General features: G+C 31.3%; 1 protein-coding gene across 1 annotated transcript; it reads left to right on the plus strand.

Annotated features, from left to right (window-relative positions):
* Nucleotides 1-6,335: 6,335 nt before the first annotated feature.
* LOC143594875 (transcription factor bHLH93-like) lies at nt 6,336-10,000 on the plus strand. The gene is made up of 4 exons (XM_077074074.1): nt 6,336-7,099; nt 8,488-8,643; nt 8,735-8,902; nt 9,525-10,000. The coding sequence occupies exons 1-4, from the start codon at nt 6,461-6,463 to the stop codon at nt 9,609-9,611; spliced, it is 1,050 nt and encodes a 349-aa protein (XP_076930189.1). The 5' UTR covers nt 6,336-6,460; the 3' UTR covers nt 9,612-10,000.
* Nucleotides 10,001-12,413: the final 2,413 nt, after the last annotated feature.

Here is a 12,413-nt window from a genome sequence, read left to right on the forward strand (position 1 = left end):
GTCACATAGATTGGTTTTAGGTTATAAATAAAAAAGACAAGTTGTTATTATATTATTTGTTTTTGGATACATTTGTAATTGATTGAGACTTGTGTACTTGATCTGAAACTAATAAAATAAATTAGATATCATCATAATAAATATTTTATGATGGTGTCTTGTGAGCTGTGAACCAACAAATCACACCCCGACATATTTCGCTGTAGATTGGGTGTGACACAGGCTATGGAGAATATTGTCCCCTTTATAGGAAACTCAATACAGTGATTAAACGAAATCTAAACGGAATGACAAATTACATTAAGATACTATCTAATACATAAGCCTCTTATTTAGCCATACATCGTTGCCGCAATGCACAAGTTTTGTTTTGTTATTTAGCAATGAGTTTTGTTTTTATTATTATATATATGTTAATTTGTTGTATTTAGGTGTTGCAAAAAATTATTTTTGGGTTTAGTTTGGGCGCGTAAGCTAATAACAATTGAATTCACGTTGACTCGCAGTTGCAACACGCTATTTATACCAACCAATTACACGTCATTTTAAATATGTTTTTTATCATATGCTATATATAAGGGTGACAATACTGCTTTGTATGTTTCCTTCACTATCAATTCTTTCAAATATTTATCAAAATAAATCTGTGTCAATCCTTTCTTATTATCATATCGTTTGAGAAAACGATCAAGAGCAAGCAAAAGAAAGAGATGATCGAAATCACACGTTTTTAAAAAGTATATATATTTTCACACTGATTTTTGTATATATTTTTCTCAAACAAAATTTAAATTTTTATGATTTTTTTGTTCAACTACAATATTTTGTATATTCTAAAATTTAATAATTTTCTTGAATTAAAAATAACTTTAAGTTTGTTTATTTATTAAAATCACATTATTTATGGCAGATTCGTCAGTAATCTAGCATCGACCATCTGAGACGACTTGTCAGGACCGAAGAAGATTTGACAGCCGTCGAAGAGGTACCTGTTCGTTATCCCTCATTAGATATTCTACTGTTAATCACTTAAGACATTCCCGGACCCATATTATTGTCAGATTCTCGTCAAGAACGTCTACTTTTATCATGAGATTACCCACCACTATTAACCGTCGGTGATATCATTGTTTAATACTGGTGAAATCATTGTTATCCCTAATTATATATTCCGTTGGTAATCACTCAAGACTTCTCCTCAATTATGTCGGAAAACATGTTACCCAGACCCATACTACTGTCTGGTTCTCGTCAATAACTACTTTTACCTAGAGATTACCCAACAATACTAACCTGGTGATATCATTGTTGAGTAGTGATCGTTCTTTATTTATATGAACAAATTTGAATAGAAACAAAACAACACTGAATTGTACGAAAATAAAAGGTAAGAAAGAAAATGGTAAGTCCAGAATTTCAGATACACATTTATAATTTATTAATATATTAATGTGTAAAAACAAATGTTAATAGGATGGAAAAGGTTTTATGCGACATGCATAGAACCAGATTTGATTATTTTCGATTAAAACACAAAGTGAGGGGTGGGTCAAAGTTTCAGACTCTTAGACTCTTTTATGTATTTTGTTTCTTATACCAGCTTTTTCTGAAAAAGACATGAATCATAGATCATCAATAGAAACAAACAGTCCAACTTTTTTTTATATATATTTATATAATAAACAAGGGTTACGATGTTGTTTCTATATATTATTTCAAAAAGGAAGAGAATTTTTTTTATTGTTGTTTAACTGACTTTCCTAATTAAGTTTTTAAACTCTTACGTCTTATTCTTGAGTTTTTTAACCAAGGAAAAAAAAAGGAAAGTGGAGGAAAGATAAGAAATGGAAGAGAATGGAAGGAAATTTTTTTTAATTAGGTGTGTTCTTAAGTTGGAAGGAAATTAGATGAAAGGAAAGGATAACTATGTTAAAAAATAGTTATCCTTAGTAATCATCCAATTTTTGGGAAGATAACTTATTGGAAAAATACATTAATTTAATCCCTCCTAACTCCTTCTACTCCTTTCTTTTTCATCCTAAAAAAAACTCAAGAACACCCATTTTTTAACTATCCTTAGTTTTCCTTTCCTTTCTTTTCTTTAAAAAAACTAAAAAACAGGATGTTATGGGAAAGACATGCTCATCTATATTATCCTGGACTACTCTAAAAACTCCATAATCTTACACTATCATCTTAGTTTTATTTATCAACTTTTTTTTTCCTTTTTAACAAAACATAAGTTATGCATCTAAACCAAAATTAAAAATAAAATTATATTAAAAATAAAAAAATTACACAATTCAAACTTAAATAAAATCAATAAAAAGGTGCACGTATATTTTCTTGATGTTGTGATTACTTCTTCGGCTTGCCTGACAATATCGTAGATAAAAGAAAGACTACTATCGGTGGAGAATATATCATCGTAATCGTCGGGTGGAATGAATAAAATTCTCTCTTTAATTTTGTTTGTGTATTTAGAAATTTGATAGGTTAATATTTGAGTTTCTTGAATAAGAATAGTTATTATGTGGTGTGTATTAAATAGGTAAAATACCTTTTTAATTTGTTTCTTTCTTAATTTTCAGCAGCTCTATAGCCATTGTAATGGCTATATCATCACAATAGACGACTCATTCCATTAGCAACAGCTAGCCGTGAGGCTTACCGGCCAGGCTAATTACTCGAAGGGGTGGCGGCGGTGTACGAGCATCAAACTCATATACCCATATGGGGTTGCTAATGGTGCTCCTGGTAGCTTTATATTGAATCGTTATGTTTTTCATTATCTAATACTAAGCTTCGTTAGTGTTACTTAAAATTTAATATATTTTATCTATAAATAAAACTAATAAAGTTAATAGCTAGTTTAAAAAACATAAAATTGCCAAAGACAATTAATGATTAATTACATTTTTAATCTTCTAAAATTTGCTTAATCATTGTTATTTTACATTTTTATATTACTTTTTATTTCTAAGTAGTAATAACATTTGTTATTGTTTAGATTTATAGCATTCGCATCTTATCCATCATATTTTGTAAGTGATGTTTTTATAATGTAAAGAGTAGTTTAAAGTGTTGTGAATGAATAAAAAAACAAATTTAGTGATTTTATATATATTTGAACATCTTATCCGTCATATTTTGTGAGTGATGTTTTTATAACGTAAAGAATAGTTTAAAGTGTTATGAGTGAATAAAAAAACAAATTTAGTGATTTTATGTATATTTGAATGCTTATTGTTCACCTTCTTCAATTTTTTAATATTTGTTAAGAGTGGTTGTGAGTGAAGAAAAAAGAAAATGTGATGACAATAAAAGTATAATAAATATAATTTAATTGAAAATGTGATTTTTTTTTTGTGTAATTTTGAATTAGAACCATTACGTTTAACTGAAAACGTGAGAGAAAATGTGATATATAATTACTTATTCTAATTCATGCCATGAATTGTTAAGTCCTTCTCTATAATAGCTATTGGCACTCTTCTTATCTCCTCTAGAGGTATTGAAGAAAAATCCAAGGGTCACTCGCTACCCTAAACCCTATTGTTCCTTCGTTTACCGCTTAAAATGAATCTATTGCCTCCCCTCCCTCCATGAGTAGATATTTAGTATTGAATAGTGTCAAACCCGATCCAAGCAATAGCCCAAGAAGAAAAATCCAGGACGAGAAAAGAAAGGCAGAGACAACGAAAGCTAGGGTGATAGCCCTATAGATGAGTAATAGGATATGGATCACTCTACTACACTTATTAGGATAAAACATCCTAACTACTATGAGTTAAGCATCTAATGGACAGACCAGACCGCATAAGACTACTGGAATATAAAAAGAGACGGGATTCACGGGCAATGAAAGTAACTAAGGGAGAGGAATCATTATATTCAATTCCGAAAGCTAGCGACTCCTGTAAGAGTCTATCACCTTCATTCTTTTGTCGAGATTCTGGCACTTCTTCCTCCGGCCCTTTATTTACATAGCGAATAAATGCAAAGGATCTTACTCGAATGTATTATTAATTAATTAATTAATTAATTATATGTGTTTTTATGTGGAGTCCAATCATTTCATTTTTAATATATATATTTTATCTCTGTTTTTCCTTAACCTAAAAATGGGTCATCATTGTTCTGTTAACAAAAATATTAATTTTATATTTAATATACTAGCTTTTATCTCCTCCGTATTATGAGGTTGTTTTATATTATTCGTTTTTAATATTTATATATTTTTTAGATTTTAATTTTATTTATTATAATTAAGTTAGTAATATATATATATATAGGACTTGATGATTATAGGGGTTCACAAAAAAAAGAGACGGGGTTCACGAGCAATGCAAGTAACCAAAGGAGAGAAATCATTATATTCAATTCCGAATGCTAGCGTCTCCTGCAAGACTCTATCACCTTTATTCTTTTGTTGAGACTCTCACACTTCTTCCCCCGGCCCTCTATTTACATAGCAAAGAAAGGCAAAGGATCTTGCTCGAATGTATTATTATTATTATTATTATTATATGCGTGTTAATGTGGAGTCCAGGCATTTCATTTTTAATATATATATATATATATATATATATATATATAAATCTTACGTGTCGCGATGTGGTCGCTTCCCCTTTTTTTGGAGCCATCAGATTTGCTTGATTTTTAAATGAAGACTTTTCATGCATTTGACCCGATTTCACGGGTATGGGTCTTACCAAACCCATATATTCCTTAAACGGGTTATAATATCTCATTAAATTAAAAATTATTCTCACCAAATTATTGATGTGAAAATTATATAAAATAGGATTTACTAAAAATTATTATATGATTTTTTAAAAAAAATTATTTATAATTAAGAAACAATTTTATAGTAAAAAAAATGTGTCTTGGGTCTTACCAAACCCATATAACTTTTAAACCGGGTTATAACATCTTAGATCTTAATTATTTGTGAAACATTTTTATCATCAAACTCTAAGTATATTATAAATTTCATTACAATAAATAAAATTAAACCCAAAAAATATATAAATATTAAAAACGAGTAATGTAAAACAGTCCTCGTAATACAGCGGATAAAAACTAGTGTGTGTGTGTATATATATTACCTTCGTTTTTCTTTAACCAAAAAATTGATCATCATTGTTCTATTACAAAAATATTAACTAATTTTATATTTAATATACTATATTTTATCTCCCTTGTATTACGGAGTTGTTTTACATTATTCGTTTTTAATATTTATATATATATTTATTTTAATTTTTATTGTAAGTAAATTAATAATAAACTTATGATTTGATAATGAAATGGGTTCACAAATAAATAATATGTTATAATCCGGTCATGACCCTTTTATTTTTTTATTATAAAATTGTTTCTTAATTATAAATTATATCTTTTTTGAAAAAAAATAGATATTAATTTTTAGTATATCCCTATATATAGGATTTTCATATCAAATATTTGGTGAGATTAAATTTTAATTTAATGAGATGTTATAACCCGTTTAAGGGCTATCTGGGTTTGGTGAGACATATACATGTGAATTCGGGCTAAATGCATGAGAAATCTCCATTACAAATATAATAATATGTCGAATTAAGAAAATATAGGAAGATTTCGTTTATATATATATTTTAGATATACTACTATATAAATGTTTTATTAATTTGTCCTGTAATAAAAAACCCAGTATTATGAGTATATTAAACACAAGAAATTGTAAAACTATTTAAACCTTCACAATTATTGCTTAGATATTTTTTCAACAAACATTCATTTTAGTATACCTTTTGTAGTTGAAGATGAATATATTTTATGTACTTGTTACATAATACTTAATTCCCTTTTCCAATCATCCTTTTTTATTCAAATATATATATATATACACTTTTAAAAGTATTTTCATCAAAATTCATCAAATATGCCGAGAGATTTTTTTAAATCGACAATAATTACCGATATCACATGTTACATATATTTGCGTTACGTATCCGCAGGAAACCGTAAATGCTCGTTACACATGTTTCAATGGTTAAGTCGTGTTAAAAAACTACAACTTTTAAGTAAATATAACTTATATATTATAGTGCATATGAAAAAAATAGTTAATTTTTTTACATATATTTTATGTATTTATTAAAGTTCTCACAACTCTAAGTGATATTTTTACTCAACATGAAAGTTTTCAAGTAATGCTAATTAAAATTTAAAATACAGAAAGAATTTTTAAGAAGAAAGATGTGTGCAAAAAGTTTACATAATTTTTAAAAGAATATAAATATTTTAAAAGTTATAATATAGCAATATAACATGAAGGGCCACCTTCTCTTATCCCCCCTATATATTCACTCATTTATCAACCTCCACCTGCTGCAACATTCATGTTGATCATATGCAGCCATCCATTGATCCTTGAGAGAGAAACTGAGTTTTAGAGTGAGAAAGTTGAGTGATGGAGTTCCATCACCACCACCACCATGGCCATGGATTCTTAGATGACATGTTAGATTCAAACATTGCTTTTGGGATCAATGATAATAATTATATAGATGATCCATTTGACCAAAATGCCCTCCTTGCTACCCCTACCACTTTTCTTGAAAGTTCACCTCTTTCCATCACCTTTCAAACCTCTTCTTCATTTGAAGACTTTTCCATACCATTTACCTTTAACTCACAAACCCAAAACTGTTCTTCATTTGGTCAACATTTCACTAATCCTTTTGTTGACCATGAGCTATTATCTGCTGCTACTCTTAACAACAGTACTCCACCTAACATCAAGCTTGAATCTTCACCATTTAATGACCAAGATTATTACTCAATGCTTTCAATGCTGGATGATGTACAAAATTGTCATTTTGTGCATGATGTGAGTAATTATCGGGTCAACCCGGAAATGCCCTACCCGCAAGGGGTTATGGGTGATCCAGAACCCGAAAGACCTGCCGGTTTCAACATGGGGAAGAATGGTAAAAACTTTAAAGTTGAGGGGCAACCTTCAAAAAATTTAATGGCTGAGAGAAGGAGGAGGAAGAGGTTGAATGAAAGACTATCCATGCTTCGATCGATTGTACCCAAGATCAGCAAGGTACAACACTTTCTAAATTGCTTTCTATAACTAGAGTAGATAAACTCTAGTTATAATATATAGTAAAGAGGGTTTTAATTTCTGTAATTATGTTCACTGAACATGAAAACTATGGCTTTGTTTTTAGTTATAAACAGTTTCAGTTTCACCTTGGTTTTAGATAATTACGTTTAGCTAAACAAGTCAGATTAATTTTAAGGATGATGTGATGGATTGATCTGTTTGAGCAGTTACTTTTATAAAATTTTAAAAATAAATGTTTTAGTTCATAACTTTTATCAACTGATAGATGCTGCCACGTTTCTAAAAAGAGTTTAGCGGGTCGTGCACAGTAACTCAACGACGCCGAAGAACGATAATTTTATTTTCAGTAGGATCGGTTTTGCCATTCAAAAGGGGGTGGCGGCGCAGCTTGTTGCCCGCTTACCTGCCTCTTTATTGTAATTGAATCATTTTATTTGAAATGAAAATTAAATGAGAACAAAAAGTGATCATAACACTAATTAATTATGTTAAAAAAATAGTTTAAATGTAATTGCTTTAGGCATTCTTTTATTTTGAAAAATTCCCCTCATTTTTGTAGAGAAACTCTAAAGACGTTCCTCCAAAATTGAAATATCCTCTTTGTCTCTTTACTAAATCGTCGTCGCTACTACTTTAGGAATTCGAGATGACATGTTTCTTAACTCGCCGCCTCTCATCGCCTCTCCCTCGTGTTGGCTCAAAACCCATTACCTCCCATCCATCGTCATCTAACACAGGATGGGGAGGCGATGAGTTTTGAGCTAACATGGCATGCCATCCATTGTCATCTAACATAGCGGGGTGCGATGAGTTAAGAAACATGTCGTCTTGAACTTCTAACGTATAGCGACGAGTTAGTAAAGGGATAAATTGGTAATTTGTATTTTGAAGAGACATATTTGGAATGTATCTCTAAAAAGAAGATATTTTGAAAATTTTCCCTTTAATTTTTGGTTACAAATTCATAAATTTGGAGTATTAATATGAAAAGGACTAAGCAAGTTGCTTTTGTGTCACCTTGTAAACACTAGCTAGTGTCTTTTTTTTTCTTTGGTTTCATATGCATTACACGTGTTTCTAGTTCGTGTTGGTGTGATTTCTCACACTACCAAACGAATATCGTTGTCCGGAATATCGACGGTTGCAATCAGTGAACAAGACTCGTTTATAATCAAAAGAAGTACTGTTAATACATTTAAAGAAAGAAGCACAAATATACTACACATGAATGAGTTACTTTTGTAATTTTTATGTAAAATTTAGCATTGGTGCTTGATATTGCATACTTCAAAATATTTGTAATGATGTTTAAAAGAATATATACATATAGATTAATAATCTAACTTTTTGTAATGTAAATTAAGATGGACAGGACTTCCATACTGGCAGACACAATAGACTACATGAAAGAGTTGATTGAGAAAATCAAACATATGCAACAACAAATGGATATGGATAATATGAATGGTCTTCAGTTGTCTACACAATCCAAAGATATATTTATCAGAAATTCACCGAAGGTATATATATGTGTGTGTTTAATTTTGATTTACTAGCTAATTAATATATTGTATAATATGTATCTTAAAAGAAAAGTATATATGGGTTTAGTTTGATGTGGAGAGGAGAAATACAGACACGTGTGTGCAAGTATGCTGTAGTGGTAAACCAGAGCTGCTAATATCAACAATGACAACACTTGAAGCATTGGGCCTCCATATTCACGAATGTGTTGTAAGTTGCTTCAATGATTTCACCATGCATGCGTCTTGTCAAGAGGTATGATAATAGTAAATAATTTATTGGGAAAATTCTCAAAATGTCGTTTTTACATAGAGAGATTTCGTTTATATCCCCACAAATCAAGAGTTCCAGAAATGTCCTCTTCATACACGTCGTCGGCGACATGCTTTTAAGACGGGACGACTTGTTTGTAGGACCAATAAGTAGGCGTCACGTGTTATCAATAACTCACTATATGACTTACTGTATAACAAACTCGTCGGGCAAACTGTTTATTTAACGAAGTCATTGGGACAAGTTGTTTACAAACTCGTTGGGATGACCTATTTACAAGCTCATATGGATGACCTATTTGTTCACCTAACTCATCTGGGACGACCTGTATTGGGCCAACTAGGGTTATTTGATTGAAGGACACACGCCTGTATTGGGCCAACTAGGGTTATTTGATTGAAGGACACACGCCTCGAGCGAGTAGAACAAACAACAGCAACAATGTGGTTAGAGAAGACATTTATGAAACTCTTGATTGTAGGGACGTACACGGAATCGCTCATTGTAAAAAGGATAATTTGGGAATTTTCCATACTTTCTTTCAATCATAAATAAATAAATAAATTATTCAACTAAACTAACTCTAACTTGTGATTAATAATAGGAAATGGAGCAAAGGCTAATATTGAAGCCGGATGATATAAAGCAAGCGTTATTTAGAAACGCGGGATACGGTGGAAGGTGTCTCTAGATTCAATATTCTTCTTCAATACTTGATTGATATAAAAGCAAATTTAATAACTTTAATATTCATGTAATTTTTAATAAGTGAAAATTTGATGATTGAGGGATGCAAGTGTAATTTTGTTAGTGAGAGGGTGTAGCTGCTTGTCTTGTGATTGATTTTTGTCATCTATAAAAAAGGCTATGTTACTTTTTTTACCCTTTTCTTTTTTTTGCTGCATGTAAGAACAAACTATCTAATCGTAAAATCGAATCAGATCAGTTAATTTGGTTCAATCTATGATTCCATTATCAAACCCTTATGTTCAAGCCTTCTCTTTATTTACATTTTAGAGTTGATTAAAAGGATGTTACATTATTTACGCCTATCAGATTCAAGTGCCCTATATGAGTTCAGAAAAAAAAAGTGTTGAACGAATTATATAAACAATTTTGGTAAACGATGATTAGTATTATAACAATAAAATTAGCAAAATCAATGTGTTAAAATAACATACCGTAATAGCTAACAGAAAATATTCAAATTAATGAATTATATAAACAAAAGCTCTCTTGTCTTTTAACTGTACATCACATAGACATATTATACTCGATCTTTAACACATATAAGGCTTACTTGAGCCTCCGATGTCGAATTCCTTTGTAATAGGGTTTTCTCATTATCATTTACTATAACCACTATTGTTTTGTTATTCTTTAAATATAAACGTGAAAGCTATTTGATAATTGTTAGAATATTCAATTTCAATGGTATATATTTACCTTTTTTATATTTCTTTTATATTTGGTAAACTTATTCTAATATAAAGTTGATTTCTCCCATTTTTGGCATGTATGTACTGGACCTTAACTGGAGGGATTGATTGATTATTTTTGGGAAACTTCAAGGGCTGTTCACATGGGTTTTTCAACTCTAGCTTGGATATTTAAAGGTCTTCTCACTTTTGACAGAAGACACGAACAAAAACCATATTTCGCCTTCTCTCTTGCAACTACATCATAAGCTGTTGTGTTCGTCTCCGCTGCTCTTCAATCATTCGCATCCAGTTGGTTGCAGTCTGAACATCATCACATCATGAAGCTAGAGTAATCTGTGACAACTAGTGTAATATCTTTCATATTTTCACTGTTATGTTTCTGATTCTAGTTTGTATTTGTAAGGTGTTTATTCAATAAACGATTTTGTTTTGTCAAAGGAAACCATTTCTTTACAATAATCAATATATAAGAATTACGAAAATAAACAAGAGATGTTTTTTAAGAGTTTTATCATGTACGTGGCATGCTAATGAATAAATGCAAATGGAAATTTAGACAGATCGATATTATAACTTAATAAATTAGTTTAGATAAATTAAAATGAATTCTAGTCATATATCCAAAATGGGCCATGACACGGAGGTCGTATTATTTGTTTGGATTATTTCAATCGTTTGGTAATTTTGAGGCATTTTTTTGAATGGGCCACAAAAAAGGCATTAAGAATAGAGCGACCATATATAGGCAAGCATTGGCATATATGCTGAAATAAACAGCAGCAGTGATTATTAATGAAAACTTCCAAGAATAGCCGTAAGAAAATCAACAGCAAAGAAAAAACCCAAAGACTTGTATATGTTTTGTTGGCTATTTTAGTGTAATTAGTGATGAACTTGTTGAACAAGTTAATAATCGTAGTATGAATCGAAATAAGTCGGGTGCGGAGTGTATAGTGTATACTCATATGACCTTATTATTATTGAATATCCTATTGGTACTTAGGGGCGAGCCCCTAAGTAATGGGAGTTCCAAGAGGGGGCGATGGTCCGGAAGCAGAGCCCCTGGTAGCAGGGTCCAAGGGCAAAGCCCTTGGTTGGGGTTGATGTAATAAACATAATACCCATTTTTCTACATATCTCCAACATGTTTTATCAAAAAGAAAACCAAAAGAAACCAAGCTAGCATCACATCGATCTGTCCAGCCTATCCATTTTGTCTACTCTAACCTTCTCGACCACTTCACTCTCTAACTCACCCTGGCTTGCATCCAGACCTGATGCCCACGCTTCATCCTCCCCCTCTTGAAAGTGTTCTTCATTCACTTCATCGATCTCATCCAAGCTCCTTTTATAGGGGACTAAGTCGGACACATTGAAGATGAAACTCTCGAAGACACTTTTTAACTATCGGGTAACTACAACTTGTAAGCGTTGTCATTGATGTTCTTTAGAACCCTGAATGGGCCACTAGCTCCTGCCTTCAGCTTGCTAAACCAGCCCATGGAAAATGATGTAAAGTTCAGGAAAGGTATCAAACCCCAAAACCTTGACATGCATGGCGGTGAGTAGCTAGAGTATCAGCGAATCAAGGCATTGGCTATGTGATTCTGCATCTCGGCTTTATGATTTATAATGACGGAAAAAGTTTGCCGAAACTCCACCCATTTAGCATGGCGAGCGTTTAACTTATGGGTACCATTGATACATTTATAGCCTCATGATCCAAGAAAAGAACAAACTCGATAGTTGTAAGATATTTCCACCATGTGTCAAGTATTGAACTATGGCATAAAACTCGCGATCATAAGTGGAATATTTATGCTTAGTTTCTCGCTTAAAATGTAACGGGTATCTGGTCTTGACTGAGGATGCCTCCAATTCCTACACCTAAAGCATCACACTTAACCTGAAACACGCAAAGTTACCACAAGAAGGAATCTTGAGGTCGATGAAAGATCAATCGGCTTCAACACTCCATTCAAATCTTCCTTCCTTTAACCACTTTGTGATAGGCGCCACAAGATGATAGAAGGATGTTAATGTAACATTAA

The sequence above is a fragment of the Bidens hawaiensis genome, unplaced genomic scaffold, assembly GCF_021521415.1.
Source record: "Bidens hawaiensis isolate Kalapana, Puna unplaced genomic scaffold, B.hawaiensis_p1.1 tig00044273_1, whole genome shotgun sequence".
NCBI classification, from domain to species: Eukaryota; Viridiplantae; Streptophyta; class Magnoliopsida; order Asterales; family Asteraceae; genus Bidens; species Bidens hawaiensis.

What these genes read in the sequence shown, in the direction of transcription:
- LOC143594875 (XM_077074074.1), top strand. Translation starts at nt 6,461, where the DNA reads ATGGAGTTCCATCACCACCACCACCATGGCCATGGATTCTTAGATGAC. An exon ending in TTGTACCCAAGATCAGCAAG is followed by an intron (nt 7,100 to 8,487) that starts GTACAACACTTT and finishes ATGTAAATTAAG; the next exon opens with ATGGACAGGACTTCCATACT. An exon ending in TTATCAGAAATTCACCGAAG is followed by an intron (nt 8,644 to 8,734) that starts GTATATATATGT and finishes ATATGGGTTTAG; the next exon opens with TTTGATGTGGAGAGGAGAAA.